Source organism: Lithobates pipiens, unplaced genomic scaffold, assembly GCF_037356315.1.
Source record: "Lithobates pipiens isolate NorthernLeopardFrog02 unplaced genomic scaffold, aLitPip1_a1.2 Scaffold_8, whole genome shotgun sequence".
Lineage (NCBI taxonomy): Eukaryota > Metazoa > Chordata > Amphibia > Anura > Ranidae > Lithobates > Lithobates pipiens.
This window is the reverse complement of record NW_027507903.1, coordinates 285,120,230-285,147,564: the sequence shown is the minus strand read 5'-3', so window position 1 is coordinate 285,147,564 and position 27,335 is coordinate 285,120,230. Positions and strand designations below refer to the sequence as shown.

At 40.0% G+C, this 27,335-nt stretch overlaps 1 protein-coding gene across 5 annotated transcripts in view; it reads left to right on the top strand.

Moving 5' to 3' along the window:
- ANO4 (anoctamin 4) overlaps positions 1–27,335 on the top strand; it is a 320,816-nt gene that overhangs the window by 285,237 nt on the left and 8,244 nt on the right. For 4 of the 5 annotated variants that reach the window (XM_077472272.1, XM_077472275.1, XM_077472274.1 and 1 more), the window contains 5 exons: positions 10,677–10,829; positions 16,495–16,642; positions 18,006–18,122; positions 19,273–19,378; positions 23,854–24,056. In XM_077472272.1, the coding sequence (XP_077328398.1) occupies positions 10,677–10,829; positions 16,495–16,642; positions 18,006–18,122; positions 19,273–19,378; positions 23,854–24,045 (716 nt within the window). In that variant the 3' untranslated portion in view covers positions 24,046–24,056. The remainder of the gene's footprint in view (positions 1–10,676; positions 10,830–16,494; positions 16,643–18,005; positions 18,123–19,272; positions 19,379–23,853; positions 24,057–27,335) is intronic. The other variant, XM_077472273.1, reaches the window with a different exon arrangement.

Below are 27,335 nucleotides of genomic sequence, written 5' to 3'. Positions count from 1 at the left end.
AACATCTCAGTGTTTGGCTTCCTCTCAGGCCAGAAGTGTGCACATCTTCCTCCTTCCCCATGCAAAAAACCCCAGCTTTGTGAGATTTGAACCCAAAGGCTGGAGGACTGACTGAGATATGCAAGCTACACATCTAATCTACTCTTGTGTGTGGTATTCTGCACTGAAGAATTTTAATAGAATGTCAGATGTGATGCCAGATATCACTTCAATCTTTGTGAAGTTACAGTAAAGTGTGGAAAATAATTTTTTGGTGTGTGCATTCTTGTATTGGTAAATGTTAAGGCCTACAGCCGGGGATATTGAGAGCAGGCCTATGGACAGGAGTATGACACAATATGGCAGAGGGTTCCACCAACAACAGGTGGAAGCTATCTGCTTGTGAAATAAGTGTAATGGCTAGAGCACTACTCAGAAAAGAGAAAAAGTAATAAAAACAAAGTTATACAATCATACACTCACTGCAGTTGATGTAGACAGGCATGTAACAATTGAGGAAGGTGGTAATCTCTGGAACAAATTAGAGTATGCAGAGGTCAGCAGCAAGTGGCTGGTATGGCATACAGAACTTGGCAGACAGGCAGCTGGAGCTGTGCAGAGATCTGCAAGGAAGCTGCTGGTGTGAAAAAACCTCTAGGAGGACTGCAGAGTGAAACGCAAGCTACATGGCTCTTTTCTGACTTCCATTTACTTGTGGCAAGAGGCTGGTGTAATATGCAGCGCTTAGCGGGCAAGCGGCTCTGGCTGTGCAGAGGGTGGCAAATAAGCTGCTGGTAGGATGTTAGGAAGCTGACATCCATCTTCCCCCCTCCCTCACATCATACTTCCACATATAGTAAGCCCCCATGTTCACCACTGCATCTGACCCGCTCTCACTATGTCTCCCACAAGCATCCACTTAATTTGACACTATACTAATGCCTATCTATGCACTTGCTCAAACTACACCGATTCACACACCAGCACTCACCACCACCATACCAATGCACACTTCTGTGTTATCTGCTACTGTAGTGAAGTAGTGACTCTTCCAGATTTTGCCTGCTTAGCAAGTGGACATACTTTTGCTAGTGTAAAACACAAAATTAAGGGGAAAAAACACAGGAACATAGTTACATAAATACATAGTTAGTCAAGTTGAAAAAAGACACAAGTCCAGGCACAATGAGATAAATACAGGCATACCCCACTTTTAAGTACACAATGGGGTTTATTTACTAAAGCTGGAAAGTGCAAAATCAGGCTCACTTCTGCATAGAAACCAATGAGCTTCTAACCCCAGCTTGTTCAATTAAGCTTTGGTAATTAAACCTGGAAGCTCATTGGTTTCTATGCAGAAGTGAGCCTGATTTTGCACTTTCCAGCTTTAGTAAATAAACCCCATTGCGTACTTAAAAGTGGGGTATACCTGTATCTAATCTAACAATTGGATAATAAGTCATGGATGTATATATTACTTTAAAAAATTTTAATACAACATGCTTGGGAGATTGAATTTCTGATTGATTTATACACTATAGTTCGCTGAATGATTAATTTTGGCCTCATTCACACTGGATATTTTTACAGCTGCTCCTAGGGGAGACTGGCGTTTTTTTCCTTTAAATTCCCCTGCATGTTAGCCTATGGGGGTCATTTACGAAAGGTAAATCTACTTTCCACTGCCAGTGCACTTGAGATTGCACTGAACGTGCACTTGGAAGTGCAGTCACTCTAAATCTAATGCCTTCATACACACGATCGGAAATTCCAGCCAGAAAAAGACAGATGAGAGCTTTTCATCGGAAAATGCGACCGTGTGTATGCTCCATCGGAATTTAGCTGTCCGAATTTCCGCCAGCCAAAAATTGATAGCATGTTCTCAACTTTCTATCGGAAACTTTCTATCGGAAATTCCGATCGTGTGTATGCAATTCCGACATGCCAAAAATCACGCATACTCAGATTCAACTATGAGACAGAAGCTATTGGCTACTGGCTATTGAACTTCATTTTTCTAGTCCTGTCGTACGTGTTCTACGTCACCGCATCGGAATTTGGTGTGACCGTGTGTAGGCAAGACAGCGTAAATTGAATTCCTTCGGAATTCCGTCGGGAAAACCACCAGAGCTTTTTCCGGCGAGAATTCTGATCACGTGTACGCGGCATCATGTGTACGCGGCATAAGGGGTAGATCTGAAATGAGTGGAAGCTCTGCTGATTTTATCATCCAATCATGTGCAAGCTAAAATGCTGTTTTTTATTTTCCTTGCATGTCCCCCTCGGATCGAAAGCGACTGCACTTCCAAGTGCATTGAAAGTGCACTTCTAAGTGCACTTGCAGTGCAAAGTGGATTTGCCTTTAGTAAATAACCCTCTATATGTCCATGCACACATAGGCATTTAGCAGGGTTTAGTGGCAGAAAAAAAAAAAACACTGCCAGTGCGTCCAGGAGCAGCAGAGGTTTGACAGAAAAAAAAACGCTTGACCCTGCTAAACGCGTCTAAGCGCACCTAAATGTTTAGCACTTCAGAATTTATTTATTTTAATAGCCAGAATAAATAAAAATTCTGCCCAATTAAATACATAAACACCCAAATACCAAGCACTACTAAACTCTGCTAAACTAGTTTGAAAAAAATGTGGCTTTCCTCAGTTGTTAACATTGTTTTTCTCTTGTTGGAAAAACAGCGTTTTACAAAAAAAAACAGGTGTGCAAGAGGCCTTACTATTCCTTCACTCCTAGTTGCTCTGTTTAACTATTAGTAATCACCACTCAGTAACAGACCTTAAGGCTGGCCATATACGGTGCAAATTTCTTTTGCACAGGTTGCAGGAAAGAGATTTCCCCATCAACACAGACAGTGCTGACAGGGGAATCAGCTGTCACCGCTGGGAGAAGATAGTGAACAGTGGTGGTGCGTCCATTAAGGGCGCATGGGTGCCAACCCCTCTCCTCAGCCACCCCCTCTGTGTACTAAGGATAGATTAATGCTTTGCATGAATTTATCCACAGCTGATGCAGCCATCCCCTAATCAGGTATTGGGCCCCTTTACGGTTGCCGTGCGTCTGAATTACAGTGGCGGGGGCGTGTTTTTGAAGCACCTGATTAGAGCCATAGGCTCTAATGGGCTTCTAAAAAGGTGCACTCAGGAGTATTAGCAAAGAAAATTTATATTTGCTTTGCTAACACAGAACTGCCTCTTAACCAATCAGGAGGCACGGATGTAATACTGGGTACCTGATTGGCTGAAGGCAGAGGCGATCCCATTGGCCGCCTAGCAAAACAGGAAGAAGACACGCACGGAGGACACAGTATCTATCGCCGCACTACCTGTCCCACAGCACCCTGCTTGACCCACCATCATGATGGGGTAAGTGCCGGGCAGACAGCGGGCAGGTGGGGGGGGGCCCAGTTGATGCATATTATGTGCACAAAGGCTGCAATTGATGGAGCACAGTTGGCGGCATTTTCAGGGCACAGTGGCTGCATATTATGGGCACAGAGGCTGTAATTGATGGGACACAGTTGGCTGCATTTGATGAGCACAGAGAGTGCATATGATGGGCACAGAAGCTGCAACAGTTGTCTGCATTTGCTGGGCACAGAGGCTGCATATGATGGGCACAGTTAGCTGCATTTACTGGACACAGAGTTTACATATGATGGGTACAGTTGGCTGCATTTGCTGGGCACAGAGTCTGCATATGAAGGGGGAAAGTGGGCTGCATATGATGGGCACAGTTGGCTGCATATGATGGTCAGAGTTGGCTGCATATGATAGGCATAGTTGGCTGAATATTATGGCCACGGTTGGCTGCATATGATGGGCACAGGTGGCTGCATATGATGGGCACAGTTAGCTGCATATGATAGGCACAGTGGCTGCATATGATAGGCAGAGTGGTTGCATATGATGGGCAGAGTGGCTCCATTTGCTGGGCACAGTGGCTGCATTTGATAGCACAGTGGCTGCAAATGATGGGCACAGTGGCTGCATTTGATGGCACAGTGGCTGCATATTAGAAAAAAAGGGGGAGAGAAAGTGGACCAAGGGTCCAAACTGGAAATGGCAAGAAATAAACAGTAATATTTATTGAAAACACTTCCACCAAAATATCATTCAAAATCATATACCAGCCACTTTCTCTCTCCCCCCTTTTTTCTAATATGTTAATTTGATTCAGAGGAACACACCTAATCATTAACTTGTATGGATTTAGGCAAATGGTTTTTGTTTGTGGGCTGTGGAAGTGCTACTTTTTATTATTGATATATTTAAACTCTTCCCCGCCCAGACAACCTTACCAGGGTGGGACTCCTGGACAACCTTTTGTGTTTTGCCACAGTGAGGCTGCAATTGATGTTTTTGTTCCAGTATTCTATCAGTTTTTCAGTTTGTTTGCGCACGCTCCCCCCCCCCCCCCAAAAAAAAACATTTTTAGCACCAGCCGCCACTGACAGTGAATATTGCTAGTGGATATTGCAGTTGCTAGCAATAATTGCAAGAGAATCCAGCAAGCTGGTTGTACTCATGTTGATCGATCGTTCAACTTGGTCCATTCAGCCTGCCCATTAACTGTTTAAATCTCAGATGGTTCCTGCTGAGAGATTCAAACGTGTATAGCTGGCCCAGACCCTATCTAACCCTACTAGGCCATTGTATGTGATAGTGCTAATCATCTGACAAAATAATTCAAGTTCAATTCATTGTGGAAAGCATACAATGGGGTTAGAACCCCTGATGGATTTTTACTGCTATATGGGCTCTTGTAGAGAGATTTACCCCCACCTCCAGTCCTGCCGACAGAGCTTTCTATTAGCAACACAGATAGAAATGAAAATGCGCTTTTTTTTAGTAGAGTAAGGGAAGGTGAAAACCCTGATTTATGTTTGTATTCTGTTACAGATTTTCCCTCACTTCCTGTCTGGTGTAACTGTTGTCACTATAACAGATAGTGGGGAACATCTCTCTAACAAAGCCATGGATAGCTGTAAAAATCTTGCAGGTGATCTAAAGCCCCATACACACTATCAGATTTTCTGCAGATTTTTTCCTTCAGATTTACTAAAACCATGTAACCAAACCATGTAACCAAATCAGCAGAAAATCTGATAGTGTATATGGAGCATAATTCTTACCCACTCTATTCAAAACTGAAAAATATTGTTGTAATATGCAGTTTAAGAATTACTAATAGTTTGTGGTCAACAATAGTGATTAGCAAATGCTATGTTTATGTGTAGGATGAATTGATGATGATTACATTTACTGCATGGGATGAAATGTCACCCACAATGCACACTATGGCTGTGTCTTCAGTAAATGAAGGAGTCATCAGTCATAAGGAGTATAGGGAAGCATGCTAATGGAACCACAAATGGTTATTGGTACATCTGACAAAACGCCACTGAACTGCTGCAAAGCTACTAATTGCTTTCTGCACTCTTTTTCTGCCACTTGAAAAATAAGAGCAAAATAAAGTGGTTTTCAGGAGATGGCTAAATCCCCTAAGTAATGCTTGAAGCAGCACTGCTGTGTTTATTATCCCTTCATCATCCTGCCAAATAATTCATACACGTAATGCAGTTTTTTTCTATTACCGCTTTTATTGCTAGGAAGTACGTGTTTTTTTAACAGTTAATGAAAACGTTTTTTTTTAGGGAAATGAGTATGACACCCCCCTTATTTTCACCCACTCTAGAAGATCCTGTTTCACCCTAATTCCTGAGTAGTAGTAATTTCAGATTATACCTGCAGCACCAAAGTAGAAAAGATGTAGCTGGATAGCCGCACTCTGAATTATTCAATTTTATTTCAAAAATGTAATTAAAATCATAGCATCCAGGCTTGTAAACAGACTAACTGCACAGCCGCTGACATGTTTCACACCGAACACGGTGCTTAGTGCAGCACCATCTACAGATAAAATGTGGCATTTATTAAACACGTGGTTATATCTTTGTTTTGGAATTACTGATATACCATAAGCATATTGGTGAAACCATAGGAGTGGCAGCTGAAATTTCCAAGACATATAGCTGTAACAATGTATTTTTTAACTACAGGCATACCTCAATTTTAATTGCACAATAGGATTAATTTACTAAAGCTGGAAAGTGCAAAATCTGGCTCAATTCTGCATAGAAACCAATGAGTTTCCAGGTTTTATTACAAATACTCAATTGAACAAGCTGGGGTTAGAAGCTCATTGGTTTCTATGCAGAAGTGAGCCTGATTTTGTACTTTCCAACTTTAGTAAATAAACCCAATTGTGTACTTAAAAGTGGGGTATGCCTGTAATTCCTTTATATGCAGATCAAACGAGTTTCCCTTGACCTGTCCATAATGCCAGTTGAAGCAATTACAACCCATAAGTGTTTAACCGCATATTAACCCTGAGTTACCCTTTATCGTCCTTGATTAGCTTCTTCCTCCCCTTCTGCTCTTAGATATTATTTTACATTCTTTATAATTTATATTTAAATTTGCTTTCAATCTCACTTTTTTTCACTTGATTTTGTAGCAATGTATTAAAACATTCACAAATAAAGGCTTAGTTTTTATTTGTAATTAACTTTCCCATGCTCTGTACCAGAAACATAATTTTATTATAAATGGATCAAATATTATTTGGTTTTCTATGTCACCCAAAGACAAGATACATTTTTCTTATTTGACCTGTATTAGTTTTAAAGCAACAAGTGCTTTTGTAGATTAAAAAGTGTTTAATTCTTTAAATTTTAGATTAAAAGTTTTAATTCCTTATTTTGCTAAACAGTATTTTGAAAAGGAAGTCTTTTTTTCAAATGTATTACTTCATTATCTTAAAGTGGTTGTAAAATAATAATAATAATAATAATAATAATAATAAAAAAACATGTGTATACTTACCTGCACTGTGCGGCCCAAAACCTCCTCTTCTTGGGTCCCCCACTGGTGCTCCCAGCTCCTCATCTGTGGGTAGTGCCCATAGTAGGAAACTGCTTCCCATGGGGGTGCACTCATGTGAGCTTACTCCCAAGGCCCACTGCTGCGTCCTTTGACACAGACAGCAGGACTCGGCCCCGTTCCTTAGTCACTGGCTTTGATTACAAGCAGTGGGAGCCAATGGCTCCCTTCGCCTCAGTAAAGCTCTTGAAACCCGGAAGTGAGAGGAGAGAAGAGCTGCAGACATGCAAAGTGCTGGATTGAATGAGAGCTTAGGTAAGTATAGGGGGGTTGAGGGGCCAATACTGATGCCTAAACATTTTTTACCTTAATGCAAGGAATGCATTAGGGTAAAAAATGTTTAGGGCTTATAACTACTTTAAGTTATAACAAAGTTATTGATGAATCATAAAGCCCATAGCTAATATGTAATAATTACACTTCATAAGAGCTATAGAGATGCAGCAGCTGAAGGGGTTAAATCTGCCGGCCGGTCCTGCTCCTGGTATCTCCAGACCAGTCGGCACATTAAAATGCAAATTTTTTTTTTTTTACTGCGTAACAATGATTAAAAAATATTTTTAGCGGCACAACAGGAATAATTTTGGGTGTTGCCTATTATAGTGGGGCTTAAGGGACCACATTTTTCCCTGAAAACAGTAGTAAACTCATGTTTTAAAATAAAAAAGCTGCAGGTTTAAGTCAGAATGTACTAGTATGCACTACAAACTAGCACAGTATGACAGACTTACCTGCAAACAGCGCCCTTCAGTACAGCACTGTCATGGCTCCTCCGGCCCTTCTATTTTCGCTTGGTCTTTCCGGGTTTTGTATCTTCAGCCACTGGAATGACCGGGCTGCAATGACATTGTCACTCTTGTGCATGCGCACAAGAGTCACTTTGCCATGGCACACAGAGCGGGCCATAAATGTAATCTGAGCTGCGTACAGTATGTGTGACTCAGATCACTATACCCGCTGACAGGCAGGGGGGACATTTATGACAGAAGAGACCTGTAGGGTCACTTCTGTTATAAAAACCCTGCCTGTCAGCAGCTTTTATACATCATGACTACTGCCACTTTAAGGGCCAGCCTTTTCCATGTAAAATGGTATCCCCTGCAATGTCCTTGGATTTAGCACGCTGCACCTACGTTGCTAGTAAGATTAACCACTTGCCGACCGCCTCCTGTACTTTTACGTCAGCAGAATGGCACGGCTGGGCAAAGTAACCTACCCGTACGTTACTTTGAATTTTACACGAATGCGCCACGGAGCTGAAGAACAGGGAGATGCCGATGTAAACACAGCATCTCCCCATTCTGCCTAGTGACAGGACACTGATCCTCTTTTCCCTGACATCGGGAGCAGCGATTAGTGTCATGTCACTGCTAACCCATCCCCCAGACAGTTAGAATCACTTCCCAGGACACACTTAACCCCTCCTCTGCCCCCTAGGGGGTTAACCCCTTCACTGCCAGGGACATCTTTACAGTAATCAATGCAATTTTATAGCATTGATTGCTGTATTAATGCCAATGGTCCCAAAAATGTGTCAAAATTGTCCGATGTGTCTGCCATAATGTTGCGGTCATGATAAAAATCACTGATTGCCACCATTACAAGTTAAAAAATATATTATTAATAAAAATACCATAAATCTATCCCCTATTTTGTAGACGCTATAACTTTTGCTCAAACCGATCAATAAATGCTTATTGCGATTTTTTTTACCAAAAATATGTAGAAGAATACGTGTTGGCCTAAACCGATGTTTTTTGGGGGTATTTATTAAAAAAAAGTAAAAAATAATGTGTTTTTTCAAAATTTTCGCTTATTTTTTGCTTATAGTGCAAAAAATAAAAACCGCAGAGGTGATCAGATACCACCAAAAGAAAGCTCTATTTGTGGGGAAAAGAAGGACGTAAATTTTATTTGGGAGCCACGTCACACGACCACACAATTGTCAGTTAAAGCGACGCAGTGCCGAATCACAAAAAGTACTCTGGTCTTTGGCCAGCAAAATGGTCCGGGGCTTAAGTGGTTAATGTGTCCAAAAGTATGCCCCGACACTGTGACTTACAATGTGATTGCAATAAAACCTGCCACTTAGCACTTATATTAAAAGATATTAGCAAGTGACTTTTGTTAAATGGCCTTTCTAAAGAACAATCTCAGTTAAAAGTTGAAATGTATATAGCTGACCCCCAAAGGGACATTTTTTCGCAGCAGAACTAGAGTTTCTATTCTGTGGAATGTGAGATCCACACGTTAGAAATGATGAGGAGCAGAGCTACCCTGTTTATCCTTGAAAATAACTTTGAGTGGTCACTAAACAAATTAAACAGAAGTTAGGCTATATCTACCTACTGACTGTTTTAACATATCACAAATAGCCAAAAAATGTATAATTTGGTTGCACAATGTATGCAGATTTTGGCCGGAAAAAGCTTAACTTGTTTACATTCATCCTGCCTTGTGTTAATGGATCAGAGGGCAGATGGTGTAATGGGGATGTTTGTCAAGTCAGAATGAAAAAACATTCCGAAGGGAGCCCTGGTTCACACTAGAGCGCAGTGCGGAAAACCGGTGACTTGTTTGCGTATCCCAAAGTGCGTTCAAAATGCTCTGCCCTTGCAATCTGCAGCCGGTGTCAGTGCAAAGTTAGTAGTACGTTTTCCTCTACTGGATCACATGGTACAAAATGACCATGCAACGTGCTTGCAGTGTGATTCTAAAATTGATGCATTAAAACTGTAAAGCTTTACTTTGGTGCAATGCAATGTGATTTGAGCCTGTTCAAAATGAATGGGCTCAAATCACACTGCACTGAATCGCATGTGAATTGCACAGGAATGCAGAGATTTATAAGTGATTGGTAGTGTTAACCAGGGCAAATACTTTGATGAATCTATTCTGCAAAAAAATCAAACTGTCTGAAGGGAAAATTGTTCCTAGCCAGTTCTAGATACCTTATAATAAACAAAGTAATAATATTAAGATAGTTACTGGCAAAATGGGAGATGCTTTATATTGCATTTTGTATACTGTCTGCTGGAAAAAAGCAGGCTACAGTCTGTTTCAATGGGATTCGTAGAGAAGAAATCCCCTGTGTGTAAAGCATCATCCCACATAACCACAGCTGAACCTTAAATATCTTTAACATTAATAATGGCATGCAATCTGCAACCTTTATTGTTATATATATATAGTATTTATACAGTTTGACATAGCCTTTTTTGGTTTGTTTTCAATGTATCAAATTGTATTGTAGCTGTATTATCTGCTGTCATATTGTAAAGCGCTGCGCAAACTGTTGGCGCTATATACATCCTATATAATAATACTAATAATGTCCGGTTGGGGAGATTTCCCTTCACTTATTGCCATAGAGATGTAACAGGAAGTAAGCAGAGATCTCTGCAAAGTGAGGGGAATTACAGAAACAGGTGTCCCCATTGGCAAATTTACCCTCGACTCTTGTCCTGGTACAGCTCTAAAATTTAGAATTTCCTATTGCTTTCTGTTTCAGTGACAATGATCACCAGGACAAAAGAAAGGGTGAACACAAGCAGCAGCAAAAATTTGACAGGTGTTCTGAATTTTCCCTATCCGAAACCAAAAAAAAAAAATTTATAATAATGTTTTGGCTTTACATCCGCTTTACTTTTCCCCATGATCAGAATAACCTAGCAATCCTTTGGCTTTAGGATGCTATATTATGCAGTGACTTGATACTAATATTTACCTCTTTCCCTTACAGTTCTTCAATTTGGCTTCACAACTATATTTGTTGCTGCTTTTCCGCTTGCACCACTCCTTGCCTTACTTAACAATATTATTGAAATCCGCCTTGATGCTTACAAATTTATCACTCAGTGGAGAAGACCCTTAGCATCACGAGCCAAGGACATAGGTGAGGGCATCTGGCCTAATTTGTTTTGAGTGAGTCTAAGAATGTACCATATGGTTTAATACAGACTGTAGTATGCCTGCCTTGGCGCTTCTGTCTGCATTCCATAGCATCGATCCCCTCCAAAAGGCCCTTAGGAAATTAGCAATTTAGTGGAATGTGCTAAATTTACTATGCTTACTCTAGATAAATGTATACATGTAAATAGCCTTTTGATGTATTCAAATTTGCCTGTATGGTATACTTATACTTATGTTGCCATAAAAGTATACTGTAACTTCTCCTAATTTAAGCCTATTTAATATTAAGGCAGAAAGAATGGTGTTGTTCCTAAACCCTCTGCAACCAGAGATCAAGTTTCATTAATTCATTCACTTTAGCGCCTGAGTCCTCACGAGTTACTGCACAATGTTTCTCTTTTCAAAAATAATCACCCAATAATATAATTTTTGTGTTAAATTGGGTTTTTGGTGTTTTGATAAAAGAAATAACAAAGCTTCCTCTGATAGAGTTGGATTGTTCTAGACATGTGCACAACGTTAAAATTTGTTTTGTTTCATTTCCTTAATCTAGTTATTTTGTTTCATTAAATTCAGTTGATTCATTCAATTCGTATTCGAGATTAGTTTTTGGAATTTTCTTTGAATTTACCAATTATTTTTGATTCAAAACATTTGATTAGATAAATTTTAAATCGGCCTAATCGAAAACGTTATATATTTTTTTTTTTTCGATTCAGATGTGGCAAAGTGAACAAGCAAAAGAAAAATCTTCATCAAATGATTACAATAACTCTTTAAATCACCACTGGCTTAAAGAGGAAGTAAACCCTGATGGGTTTACTTCCTCTTTGATTCCCTGCAAAGGTAAAGCATAGTGGACTACTATGCATCGCATAGTAGTCCATTATGTGTCAATTACCTGACACAGGAGCCAGCGAAGTCACTGCTGTCCCCTGTAGTTTCCGAGCGTCCATCTTCTTGGTGGGTCTCGCTGCTCCGGCGCTGTGATTCGCCGGAGCAGCGATGACGTTACTCCCGCGCATGCGCACGGGAGCCGACACTCGCGGCATATCGCCGCGATCTATGACTTGCCCAGTGCGCCTGCGTGCCGCTGTCTACGGCGCATGCGCCGTAGACAGCGGTGGCTGTCTTCAGGTAAATATCTCATAAACCGTATAGGTTTAGGAGATATTTCTTGGACCTACAGGTAAGCCTTAATCTAGGCTTACCTGTAGGTCAAAGTGGTTTGTAAGGGTTTACAACCACTTTAACTAAACAGCATTATTTCAAAATAGTACTCTAGTAACACACACAGAGGGTTATTTATGAAAGGCAAATCCACTTTGCACTGCAAGTGCATTTGGAAGTGCAGTCGTTCTAAATCTAAGGGGTGGATCTGAAATGAAGGGAAGCTCTGCTGATTTTATCATCCAATCATGTGCAAGCTAAAATTTTGTTTTTTATTTTCCTTGCATGTCCCCCTCAGATTTACAGTGACTTTACTTCCACGTGCACTTGCAGTGAAAAGTGGATTTTCCTTTAGTAAATAACCCCCCACAGTCTTTGATTTCAGCAATATAAATACAGTCAGAATTTCGACTGGAGGTCGATGTAAAATTAGATTTGAATTTCAGTCCGAATTTACAAAATTCAGACAAATTTCATTTAATTATACAGAGCATTCAGTAAAATTTGTTTAAATTTTAATTCGGGTATTCGGAAATATCTCAATCTCTGAATAACGAAAAATTTGTCCGAATATTAATTTGGAACAAAACGAATAGCACATGTCTAGATTTTTCTGTGTCATAGAATAGTGCCTTCAGTGGCTCAGGGAATCTATTATTCAGTGCTCAGTTAATGGTCTTATGCATTTGGTAAAGCATTTTAGAATATTTTGTATGTATGAAATATACATATAGAATAATTGTGAAAGAATTTGTTTTTATAACCCCATCACCTTCTCACGTTTAGTTTGTTAGTGCAAATTAGAAGTTGAAATGGGGTGAAGCAGATTGGTTTACATAAACAACAAGGAAAGTTTGGATGCATGATCCCCATTTTTAAATTTAGTTAATGTCACATGATATAAACACAATATAAAAATGTATACCGATTGACACAAGATTGTATATTTTATGTACTTCAATAAAAAGAAACGTTTATAAAAAAAAAACAAGGAAAAGAAAATGTATACCGATAAACACATCAGAGATTTACTGTATATAGAAACACGTGGAAAGGATGTAGTGTCAAAAATTGTATTTTTGTATTGGAGATATAAGAGGTCAACTTGATAAAACTTAAAACAGGAAGTCTGGCAACTCGGATGCTCCTGAATAAAAGTACTTTATTGGTTACATGAGTACACGGGGACAGGCTATACATTGACGTGTTTCGGCTAAGAAGCTTTATACAAGGTTTATACATAACTTTGTAACTATTCTTGTATTTTATAATAGGCGGTACATTATTTTGATTACGGTTGCTTTCATTGTAAATTGTTCAGTTAATATTTAACCCCTTCTTATATGGGCACTTAATATTTTACTTTCATAGAAGTGGTGCAATGCTATCATGAATTCTTACCTTCAAAGACTGGGCTTATTTCGAAAGCCTTGGGCCTTAGATTGTCCACTGGAACCACTAGTTCTATTCTTGGTCAAATGATTCCTATGAGAACAATCATGGTTGTTACAGAAAATGTTGGTTTGGGCTGGCCACACACCCTACCATTGAATTGTACAATCTCCCTTAGAATTTCCAACTACTATATAGTGCAAATGCTTACCTGATTTGGGATATAAATTGAAGGAATTATTTAGGTACACTCTCAAACAACATAGTTCAGATCTAGAAAACTGTAGAGAGCCTGTACTATAAGATTGTGGTGTGTGTAGCAAGCTTCAGAGTAAATCTTTTACCTGCAAGATGTCTGTAAAAGTAAAAAATAATTACTTTGTTCAAAAGAAAACTTGCATTGAGATAAACTAGGCTGCAACTTCTGACCTGTTAGTTGATAGGTCACCATGACTATAATTTCCTATTTTCTAGTCTAGAAAAGGTATGTATCAAGTGAAACCAGAGTCATTTTAAACGTATCTGCATACTTCTCCTGAGTCATTGATTCAGAAAATAACAAAGCTATTGGAGTAGCATGACAGTCTTGTTACTAGCACATCCTTCTTTCTACTAGTTCCCTCTAGAATATTTTAGGCATATAGTGTTTTGGTGCCCAGAGACATAAAAGATGTTCAGCACAGTTCAGCAGATCTGACAACATTATCACATCTAAGCAGAAACCAAGAGACGTTATTCCCTGTATGCACAGATTCAGCTTGTATATGAGCAAGTGTTTACAAAGAATTTGCTACGTTTTTAGCAAGCTTTGGGCAGCTTTCTTGAAACGAGCTGGGATTATGCACGCTAACGTTTTTACATATTCAGAACAAGAAGTAAAAAACACTTTAAAACAAGCCTACATTTACCTTTGTATCTATAGGCATTGTGGAAATATTTTTTTTTCAAATTTCACAACAAAGACATTAAAACTGTGTCTTGTTTCTGTGAGAGCAGATATTGGCAGTTTACCAGTCCTCTAAAACAAACAGCAGATGTTTCTAAGCTAACCAGGAAACCAACTTCAGGGCCTTTATTTATTATTGTGATCTTTGAGGATCAGTGAAAACAAATTCCTCCACAACACAGGCAGCTAGAGAGGTGGGTGATGGCTTGTTTAAAGCTCCTAAGAATATGTAAATAGTTTGATGCCTATAGTCTGGGCACAGATACAATTTAAAGCACCCTTTATCTCCAAGTTGGGGATGTTTAATACAGATCTTAATTGAAGTACAGGTTGTTGCTTTAAACAAGCATTTGGGTGGCTTTAGAATATTTTCAGAAAGCTTTAGCAATACTTGAAACTTGTTGACTGCCTGCTCCTAGCAGTTTGTATAAAGTGACAGCCAGCAGCATATATGTGTTTAATATCCCCAAACTGGAGCTGATGGAGCTGGCTTTGATAAATCAAAACTGCTCAGAACATCATGAAAGCTTTACAACCGCTTTGTAAAAGTTTTTATACTACACACTGTTGTTATAAACATTGAAGGCTATATTTAGAAGCTATATTGAAAGAGGTATTGGTTGGATTAAAAAATGTTGTTTGATTGATATTGCCTTCCCTGGTGCTTGCCCCCAGCTTTCTTCTATCTCTGGACAACAGTGTAGACAGGAATGCTCAGATAAGCCAAATGTTTATGCTGAAACCTGCTTCCACAGACATCTAGGGTTTGGATAACAGCTGGTGTGAATCAACACATTGCATTATAATGGATTACAATTAGTCAATTAATTATATAGATAGAGCTTTCATTAGTGAATCGGGTTAATAATATTTGGCGGGGTCAATAAACTCTTGGAACATGTGATTTGGTTAATACCTTTTAATTAAGTTTATTGACTAGGTAGATTTGCTAACTGGTAAACTACTGGATTATAATAGTCAAATTAATTGGTAAAAATGTTACCAAATTTAATAAAGTGTAGTATTGCGCTTCATAAACTGAATCATTTTGTGATTTTATAACATTTTTGTAAAGCTTAAGTATAGCATAATGTGGAACTTAAATTGTTACTAAACCTAGGAACCTGCATTCACTATATCTGGTCTCTCGCAGTACACAGAACATGGAAATGCAATTATTTTAGTAAATATAAACTGTTAAATATGTTTTCTAATCAGCAGTATATAGAAGTCTTATGACTTCTATCAGTGCCTGGTTAAAGCTTGTAGTAGTTTTCATTCTACTCTGACTGTCCTATCAAGGATGCACAGTGGTGACTGGCCCTGTGATGATCACATGCACTCACCAAAAGAAAAAGAAACTCTCTAACAATACACATCAAACCGAGCATATGCAGCCTTACTCCAATTACTCTAGTCTTAATCTGGTCATGTTTTGGGGGCAATGCAAGAAGGGGAACATCTGTGTCTACAGGATCAAACAGCCTTTTATCACAATGCACAGGAATAGTCCCTTAGGTTCCAGAGTGAGTATAACAAGCATGCTTTACTGCATATACAGACTCTTTTTACTGTTGTGGGTCTAGTAACACACTAAAGCCTAACTCCATGTTTACTATGAATTTAAATAATTGGTTTTGGCTAAGCTAGGCCAAATTAATTATGTCCTTTACTAATACATGCGGCTGCTGTCTGCATTGTATAAACTGTATTAAGAAACAGATACATACAGTATACAGCTTTGTGTTCTGGCAGTGGGACAGAGACTTTGTGTTCCACTCCCAGAGCAAAAGGGAGTCAGGCTCAGTGCTGCTCAGCCAATTACAGAAAGCTTTGTACTTTATGAATGAAAACAAGGCTACCACTGATTGGTTGAGGTGTATATTATGATATCATTCACATCACATGATGTTACCAGATCACTCACGACATGTACAACAGGTATTTCTATTTTATTTATTTTTTTAGACAGAAATATCAGAACTTTTTCAATTGTATATTTAACAGACCAAAATATATCAAAATGGATCAAAAAAGAGACGTTTGTGAGGATTTACATACCCTTTTACAATGGTGTATTTGTTGTCTTCTACACGATTTTATGTTGCTTCCATGCTAACAGGATTATCACTTTAAACAGGTATCTGGTATGGAATTCTAGAAGGCATCGGGATCCTGTCTGTTATTACCAATGCATTTGTTATAGCGGTGACCTCAGACTTCATTCCTCGGCTGGTGTATGCTTACAAATATGGACCTTGTGCCGGTCTAGGACAAGCTGGAGAAAAGTACAGTAATAGCCTAAAGCCTTATGATATTTAACCAACATGTATACATTTTACAGTTTTTATGATATTTGGTTAAACCAGAGTTCCATCCACATTTTTAAGACCAAGCTGCTTTGTGCGCTTAAAATGATTTGGCATATATATATATATATATATATATATATATATATATATATATATATATATATATATATATATATTTTTTTTTTTTTTTTTTTTTTTAACTCACTTATATTTGTGAATGAAATATTAATTTCCTCCTTTTTGGCTGCAGCCGAGCGTGTCATTTCTGGTCTGCAGTGCCTCCTGGGAGATGTTTGTCATCAATCCCAGGAGGCAATAGGCATCGCTGGGCCATAGCATAGCGTTATTTCAAAATCGGAAATGAAGCGATGCAAGGCTACGGCCAGCGCCATTTTAAATAAGGGCAACCAGGCTTTTGTTGCCATTGTTACCCTAGCTTCCAAAGCAGCGAGTGGGTACAAAGGATAAAAAACTTTTCTTTTTTTTTATTTTATTTAACTAGAGTATTTTTATTTAGTTTTAAAGTAGGGTGGGATTTAAAACCCCATCAGGTTTTTTTCTGTCTGTGTCCTACTGGGTGGATTTCTCTTCATTTCCTACCCTGGAAATAAAAAGGAAATTAGAGGAAATCTCTCCAAAGGGAAGAGAATTCTCATCTTAAACAGGAACAGGTGTTTGCATTGATGGAATTTCCCTTACTTCTTGCTCTGATGACAACGTGCTTTCTGTCTCAGGGACAATGGTCTCTAGGACCAGTACAGTAAATCTCCCCAGCAGGGACACAGACAGCAATAAAAACTTAACTAGACTGAGGCTACTCTAACCCTTCCCTGCCCTCTAACTCACTAAATCTTTGGAAAAACTACCTTTGCATATACTTCCTGTCTATTGCCCCTACTATTATGGCATATTATGTTTCACATAGCCTAAAGGATGAGTGTGCATTTAGTACTTTTTGGCAGGGTTTACATATGTGCGAATTGGATGTGGCCACGGCATCCCCCCCAAGTCTAATATGTATCTGTCCTCATTGCTCCAAGAACCTTGCTGTATAGCCCACAGAGAGACACACAGGCGCTTCACTGAATACCCTATTTGTGTTTAGAAGAATCTCTGTTCATTTTTATGAAAAGCCTGTCTTGAAAGTATTTTAATGGCGGGGAACATCAAGTAAAATAATTGGGAAGGGTTGCTGGCATGTGAACATTTTAAGGTAATTGTGCTAAAAGTGTTTTAATACTTCCCTGCTTTATGAAAAACTGCAAAACGCGTTTTGGCTTTATACAATTTAGTGTAACTTGACAACACATTCACTAACTTTTCATTTTTATTTTCAAAGGTGCATGGTCGGGTATGTAAATGCCAGCCTTTCTGTCTTCCTAGTACATGATTTTGAGAATCGCTCAGATTCTGAGTTTCATGCAAGAGTTAATGGCGCACATGTGAAATATTGCCGGTAAGAGACATTCATTCTTGATGTGTAATACCCTGATATAAGAGGTAATTGTAACAAAATTAAAAAAGGGATGTTGAACATAGTAACCACTAACTGATGAGCAAGTAGGGGTTATTGAAGTCTGCAGGCCAGGCAAAATTGCCTAATGTGATCGATTACATGTGATCATGTGGCCATGTGAGATTTGTTTTTCTTTTTTTTTAGGCTTTTGTTTTTTTTATTTTATTCAGGTCATCCAGCCAGCAAGTCTGTTGTTTTTCAACATAAAAGCTCTTTTGGAGTTGCAGGGAGGAGAGAGACCATTTAACACTAACGGGGTTGCTTACAATGATCAGCTTTTATTTATTCATGTAAAACCTTTGTCCTAAAAGTAAAAAAAAAATGTTTGCTGCAACTGATTATAAAGTATTAGCTGGAGTTCAGCTTCAATTTGTTAGTGTATTTAAATCTGCTAGTACAGCTAACATTCCCCTCCTCCCAGACTGACAATGCTGCTGTCCAAATGTTTCCCCTGTGCTTCTTCATCCAGAGTTGGGGCACTCTAATACAGGATGTGTGTTACTGGCCAGATCATCAGGTGAAAACAGAGGGAAAAAACTTAAAGCGTTACTAAACCCAGTAATATAAAAATATAAATATAAATCTTCTTTTTACATTAAAATACTGCCACTATATTCCTTTTTGGCTGATATGTATACCACGGTCATATGATAAACTGCAGGGTCTGCCTGAATGCTGAGTGTTCAGGTAGGAGGAGATTTCTGCTACAGCCTGTGTCCTCATGCTGTTATAGGAGGCGGATCCTCCATCAATCAAGATGTGACATCCCACCCACTGTGTTATTTTTTAGTTTCTGGGCATGGAGAAGGAAGGAGGGACTGGGCTGGCATTTAGGATCTATATACATGCACAAATGTGTCATGTCAATTCCATGTGACCTGGCTACCTCTGAATGTTCTCTCCAGCAATAGAGACCAAACTGAGCATGTGCAGCCTTACCACTCTGACTGTGTCTTATGTGGCCTTGCCAAGAGAGACCCTGCAGGAGGGGAGGATCTGTCCATACAGGATAAAAGCCACCATTTATAGGTTTACCTTGATGTTTGATTACCTGAGATTTTATTGAAGCATTTTTCTCACCTGTTCACAGGTATCGAGACTACAGAGGTCCACCTCATGGTCCTGAGCCCTATGCTTACACTTTGCAGTTCTGGCATGTGCTTGCTGCACGCTTAGCTTTCATCATTGTATTTGAGGTAAGATAGCACAAGCTTTATGTTTAAGAGGCCTGTAAATTGTTAGTACATAAAGACTGATACTGATGTTTTAGTATGTGCGTTAGGGATGGGCCGAACACCCCCCCGGTTTGGTTTGCACCAGAACATGTGAATAGGCAAAAAATTGTACGAACATGTGAACCCTATTAAAGTATGGGACACGAACATGAAAAGTCAAAAGTGCAAATTTTTCAGGCTTATATGCAAGTTATTGCCATAAAAAAGGGTATGGGGACCCGGGTACTAACCCAGAGGACATGTATCAATGCAAAAAAAAGTGTTTAATACAACCATTTTTTTCAGTAACAGTGATTTTAATGATGCTTAAAGTGAAACAATAAAATTAAATATTCCTTTAAATATCACACCTGGGGGGGGGGGTCCCCGTAGTCTGCCTGTAAAGTGGCGCATCGGTGTGATATGTATTACAGTGCCGTAGCAAAATTACATTTCTAAAGGAAACAAATTCATTGAAAACTGCTCATGGCTCCCGGCAATATGGATAAAAAAAAATCAAGGAAAAAATAGGCGTGACCCCCCCCAGTCCATACCAGGCCCTTCGGGTCTGGTATGGATTTTAAGGGGAACTCCACACTGCAATAAACAAAATTGCAGTGGAGTCCCCCTAAAATTCATACCAGGCCCTTATCCAAGCGTGCAGCCTAGAGGACAGGATGGGGGGGCAAGCGAAAGCCCCCCCCCCGCTGAACCATACCAGGCCACATGCCCTCAACATGGGAAGGGTGCTTTGGGGTCCCCCCAAAGCACCTTGTCCCCATGTTGATGGGGACAAGAGCCTCTTCCCGACAACCCTTGCCCAGTGGTTGTTGGGGTCCGTGGTGGGGTCCTTATCAGAATCTGGAAGCCGCCTTTAACAAGGGGGCCCCCAGATCCCGGCCCCCCCATGTGAATGGTTGTTGGATACATTGTACCCCTACCCATTCACCAAAAAATGTCAAAAAGTAAGAACCACAATAGACAGTTTTTGACAATTCCTTTATTAAAAAAGAAAAAAGTGTCCCGCAATGTCCATCCATCCATAGGAGGCCTGCTCTATTTTCCCTTTGACAGCTCTTATATAGGCAAGGGGGGGCACATGCTGACCTAATCGGATGACCCCACCCCTCTGACATCACAGGAAGTCAGAAGGGGGCAGGTCACTCAGTTACATCACCGGGTGGCCCCGCCCTTGCCTATATAACAGCTCTCACAGCCAAGAGAGGCTGGGGGGCCTCCCATGGAGGCGGTGCTTTTTTCTATTTTTCAGGTCCCTCGGGCGGTGTGAATGAAGATGGATGGACATTGCAGGACACTTTTTTTTCTTTTTAATAAAGGAATTGTCAAAAACTGTCTATTGTGGCTTTCACTTTTTGACACTTTTTTTGGTGAATGTTTAGGGGTACAAGGGGGCTTCCAGATTTCAATAAGCCCCTCACCCACAGACCCCGACAACCAATGGCCAGGGTTGTTGAAATGAGGCCAACATGGGGTCAACATGGGGACAAGGTGCTTTCAGGGGTAGGTGCATGTTGAGGGCAAGCGGCCTGTATGGTTCAGGAGGGGGGTGCTCGGTCATCCCCCCCTTTCCTGGCCTGCCAGGCTGCTTGCTCAGATAAGAGTCTGGTGTGGATTTTGAGGGGGGCCCCACGGCATTTTTTTTATTTTGGCATGGAGTTCCCCTTACAATCTATGCCAGACCCAAAGGGCCTGGTATGGATTTTGGGGGGGACACCATGCTGTTTTTTTTAAAAATATTGGTGTGGAGTTCCCTTAAAACCTATACCAGATCCAAAGGGCCTGGTATACCAGATTCAAATAGCCTGACTGCACTATATACTATACAGACTGCAGTATATACTCTGAGCTGCAATATATATACTATATGGACTGCACTATATACTCTGCAGAAAAATTGGGCCTTAGGTGTTGGTGGTGCCAGAACACTGTAACCCCTCACAGTTTCTCTTGTTGGGTGCAGAAACGGGCTCTGCTGTTAAATATTATTTAAAAAACTGTAACTACATGCCCCAGTCAAGCAGGTGTAGAAAAAATGGGCCTTGGGTGTTGATAGTGCCAGAACACTGTAATCCCTCACAGTTACTCTTGTTGGCCCCAGGAATGGTCCCTGCTGTTAAATAATATTTAAAAAAATTGGAATTACATTTCCCAGTCAAACAGGTGCAGAAAAAATGGGCCTTGGGTGTTGGTGGTGCCAGAACACGGTAACCCCTCACAGTTACTCTTTTTGGGCGCAGGAACATGCCCTGTTGTTAAATATTATTTCAAAAATTGTAATTACATGCTCCTATTAAACAGGGGCAGAAAAATTGGGCCTTGGTTAAAGGTGGTGCCCTAAACAAAAAGTATTGATGAAAGCTAGCATCATCAAGATATAGGAACAGGATAGCACTGTATATATATACAGTGCAGGCGGTCTAGTATATATAGGAGCAGAATCAGTGAATGCGGCCTACTACTCCTTCCACCACCAGCTCCAGTCTGCTTCTATTTAAAAAGAATCCAAACTGGCTTCAAACTCTGCCCTTGATAAGTGACTGCTGGTGCTGCATCAAGCAGCCAATGGGTTCTTTCTTACACTTGCCGAGCAAAAATTTCTCTATGGGGACATTTACTGACAGCTGTAAAAATCACTGACTCTTACAAACTGACAGTAAATTTACTGATGGTACTTCAATGTCTTGGCAATCTGTCCTGCTTCCCCCGATAGGTCTTATATTGTAACAAACAAAATGTTTTGAATAGTCAGCCGCAGACACAAACATAGATATGCACAAAAGAGGGTTCATTGGTAAATTCTGCATCTCTTATAAACAAGGTTTTAAAATATAGATTTTGTTCAGGGCCAATTGTACTTTCTGAGCACATCATTTTTATCCATTATTGTCATCTGTTATGCTGTTTTTTGTGATTACTATTTTTGTACATTCTGAAAATTGTTATCCATTATAATAATTTTATAAATATTCATGAAATGCTTAAATTTCCATCCAACTTGTTTTGCTGATTATTTCTGCCATATGCAGCTGAGTACCTGTAATAATGTCTGGCAATATACTTAGCTGTTCTTACATGCTTGAGACATTCCCTTAAGCTTATTCTAACAATACCTGTATATTTCCTGAGTTCTCCTGCGTACTGTCCTTAGCGATCAGCGCTCAGTTCTTAGTATAGGGGCGGCGGGGAATAGATGCAGCATTGATGCTGCATCCACCTAGGTTAGTATACTTTTTTTTTTTTTTTTACTTCTCTTTTAAGCTAGCCATAGATGGCTTGAATGGTCTGAATTTCAAGCCGTAAGCACTATAGCCCCATACACACTATACGTTTTTCTGCAGATTTACCAAAACCATATAATATGAGGTCAAACCTTAGGAGTTTCAATTTGTATGCAATCAGGCAGGCCCTTGTACTACATGGTTTTGGTAAATATGAAGGAAAATCTCAGCAGAAAAACTGATAGTGTATATGGGGCATAACACCATGGCTCAAAAAAAGTTGATTTAGAATAGACTGTGTTCGGTGAAAAATTACTGGCTGAACGATGACATTGACTTTCTTTCCTTCAGCCCTCCAGCTTAAAAATGAGAAAATGAGCCATGTATGGCTAGCTTTAGTATCCAGCTGAAGCACTGCTGTTATTTCTCTTCTGTAAGATAGAAAACCATACAAAATAGCTTGTAAATTCTTATGAAAGTGTATCTATCCAAAATTAAAATTTTTAAACTGTCAGTAAAGCAAGATTAGAGTGGAAAGCATCTAATATGGACACCGGTTATGGTGACAGCTGACTGAGGAGGTTTACTGCCACTTCGGAGAAGTCACTTGTTTTGAGTACAACCATTTATCTCAGTGTAAACATTCACATTCACTTCCTGTTCTGTCTCCAAAACCCTTCCCTACTCTATCCAAAACTGAAAAACAAAATTTTAGGTATACATACACTACTGCCTGGGCTTGGTTTGCAATGTTTTGAGGTTCACAAACTATGAACCCCATTGTAATTAATGGGGTTGAATCTTGTGGTTTAATTTTGGTCATTTGTAGATCTAATAAGTAAGAATTTGTCCAACAAAAGACATGGGAAGCCAGACATTGTCATGGTGTTGGCTGTGCTGCCTGCCTTCTGCCAAATGTGTAATGGCAAAATGTAAAAAAAAATAAGAAAAAATAGAAAACGTATCTCTACTTATACAGAATTGTCAGCTCTCCCTAAAGTCTTTTCCCCATGGGCAGCTGGAGAGCGGTAAAAACAGCACTTGGCCATTTAAGTCAATGGGACAACACTGCAAGTGCAAGCCAACCTCATCCCCATTTAACAGTACCAATCAGAACATATGATATATTTAAGTATCTCACCACTTGTATCTTTCCATTATTTTTTAGGTTACATTTTTTTTTTAACTTTTTCTAAATGATCACATTTTGTGTTCCAGCATCTTGTTTTTTGCATAAAGAATTTGATCTCCTACCTGATACCTGACCTTCCCAAAGACTTGAGAGATCGAATGCGGAGAGAAAAATACCTCATCCAGGAAATGATGTATGAAGCAGAATTGGAGAGAGTGCAGAAAGAGAAGAAAGAGAGGAAGAGAAATGGAAAGTACCAGAATAATGAATGGCCCTAACTGTGAATGAAGTGAGATATGATTTTCCTTTTTGTTTTTTGATCATATAAGCAGAAGATGTTCAAGTATTCAGTTTAATATAAATCCTTCTGCCTCATTTCTGTAGCTTTTACTCAAATTTTTGAAGGGCTCCACTATGCAGAAACATGTAGATCCCACTGCCCTACAAAAGGCACATAACAATGTACAGTGCCTTGCAAAAGTATTCACCCCCTTGGCATTTTTCATGTTTTGTTGCCTCGCAACCTGTAATTAACATGAATTGTTTGAGGATTTGCATCATTTAAATTACAGAACATGCCCACAACTTTGAAGATGTTTTTTTTTCATTGTGAAGCAAACAACAAATAGGACAAAATAACAGAAAAAGTCAATGTGCATAACTATTCACCCCCCTAAAGTCAATACTTTGTAGAGCCACCTCGTGCAGCTATCACAGCTCCAAGTAGCTTTGGATAAGTCTCTATGAGCTTGCCACATCTTGCCACTGGGATTTGTGCCTATTGCTCCTTGCAAAACTGCCCCAACTCCTTCAAGTTGGATAGTTTGCGCTTTTGAACATCAATCTTTAAGTCTGACCACAGATTTTCTATTGGATTGAGGTCTGGGCTTTGACTAGGCCATTCCAACACATTAACATGTAGACATGTGCATTCGTTTTCTATTGCATTTTTGTCCGAATTTCAGGTATTTTCGTTTTTGTTTTGACAAACGATAACGATAGCACAGAATCCAAAAAAACAAAAGATCCGACATAAATAAATGCTTTATTTTCATTTTCCTTGTTACAACAGTTCGATATAGAATAGGAGATTCAACGTGACTCTGACAATAACAATCTGTGTCTATAGAACCTGTGGTCGAATGTGTCTAAGCCCACGTACACACGGTCGGAGATTTTGCCAACCAAATCCGTCGGATTTTGCCCGTCGGATTTAGTCCGACGGATTGTGTCCGAAACTGTTGCATACACACGGTCGGGCCAAGTTGGCGAAAAATCCGATCTTTCAGAACGTGATGACGTAATTTCGTTACGATGGGACTACATTCAGGCTAGTAGCCAATAGCTTTGATGTAGGAATTTGATCTGAGCATGCGTGGCACTTGGTCCGATGAAAATGCTCTACACATGATCGGATTAGGTCCGTCCGGCCCAGTTGGTCGGGAAATCTTTCCAACATGTTGGAAAATTGGGTCGGACGGAGATTCGGACGGAATCAGTCCGATGCTTACCACACACAGTCGGATTATCTGACGACACGGTCCGATAAGATTCATTCCGACAGATTCTCCGACCGTGTGTACAAGGGCTAACCTTACCTCTATTGGTCCAAGATTATATAGAGAAAATATTCGACAGAGAGAAAAGATTTGACAGAAAGAAAAGATTCTGCAAGTTACTGTTCTAAAAAGTGTTTGGGGACCGGGGACCTGGGACCTGCCCCAGGGGACATGTATCAATGCAAAAAAAATTTTTTTAAATGCCCGTTTTTTCGGGAGCAGTGATTTTAATAATGATTAAAGTGAAACAATAAAAGTGTAATATTCCTTTAAATTTCGTAGCTGGGGGGTGTGTATAGTATGCCTGTGAAGGGGCGCATGTTTCTGGTGCTTAGAACTGTCCCTGCACAAAGTGTCATTTATGCAGGAAAAAAAGTCCTTTAAAATCACTCGCAGCTATTATGAATTGTCGGCTTCGTAATACAGAGAACACTCATTGAAAGTCATTGATAGAATAAATAAATAAATAAATAAATTTTAAAAAAAAGCGTGGGGGTCCCCCAAATTCAATTACCAGGTCCTTCAGGTCTGGTATGGATATTAAGGGGAACCCCGCGTCAAATTTAAAAAAAATTGACGTGGGGGTCCCCCTAAAAATCCAAAACAGACCCTTTATCCGAGCACGCAACCTGGCAGGCCGCAGTAAAAGAGGGGGGGGACGAGAGAGCGGCCCCCTTCCCTCCTGAACTGTACCAGGCCACATGCCCTCAACATTGGGAGGATGCTTTGGGGGTCTGTGACCCCTCAAAGCACCTTGTCCCCATGTTGATGGTGGTTCCCTCCCCATATAACAAATGTCAGGCCGCCGGGATCCCCGCAGTGTCTCCTCCGTGGAGACAGAAGATGGATGGATTCGCTGCGCTGGATCAGATCAACCATCGCTGGAGAGATATAATCCGCCGCTGGATAGCAAGAGTGGATTACCACCGCTGGAATCTTTTTTTTATTTTTAATAAAGGAATTTTTCAAAAGTGTGTTTGTCTTATTTAACCATTTTTTTACGCTTTCTTTGTGAAATGGTAGGGGTACTTTTGTACCCCCTTACCATTTCAAACAGGGGGGGCTTGGATCTGGGGGTCCCCTTGTTAAAGGGGGCTTCCAGATTCTGATAAGCCCCCCGCCCGCAGAACCCCACAACCACCGGCCAGGGTTGTGGGGATGAGGCCCTTCTCCACATCAACATGGGGACAAGGTGCTTTGAGGGGTCACAGACCCCCAAAGCATCCTCCCAATGTTGAGGGCATGTGGACTGGTACGGTTCAGGAGGGAGGGAGGGATGCTCTCTTGTCCCCCCTCTTTCCCTGCGGCCTGCCAGGTTGCGTGCTCGGATAAAGGGTCTGGTATGGATTTTTAGCAGGAACCCCACGTCGATTTTTTTTTAAATTTGACGCAGGGTTCCCCTTAATATCCATACCAGACCTGAAGGGCCTGGTAATTGAATTTGGGTGACCCCCATGCTTTTTTATTTATTTATTTTATCAATGACTTTCAATGAGTGTTCTCTGTATTACGGAGCCGACAATAATAGCTGCGAGTGATTTTAAAGGACTTTTTTTCCTGCATAAATGACACTTTATGCAGGGACAGTTCTAAGCACCAGAAACATGCACCCCTTCACAGGCATACTATACACACCCCCCAGCTACGAAATTTAAAGGAATATTACACTTTTATTGTTTCACTTTAATCATTATTAAAATCACTGCTCCCGAAAAAACTTCTGTTTTTAAAACTTTTTTTGCATTGATACATGTCCCCTGGGGCAGGACCCAGGTCCCCAAACACTTTTTAGGACAGTAACTTGCATATTAGCCTTTAAAATTAGCACTTTAGATTTTGAACGTTGGAGTCCCATAGACTTTAATAGGGTTCTAAAGTTCACACGAAGTATGCTATATACTAGCTCCGTCGAATCTTCTTTATACATTCGACAGACACCATAAGCCTTCAAAGACAGATTCGACCAAAATTCATGTGGATTTTCGGACGAATGCAATTTTTGAACGAAA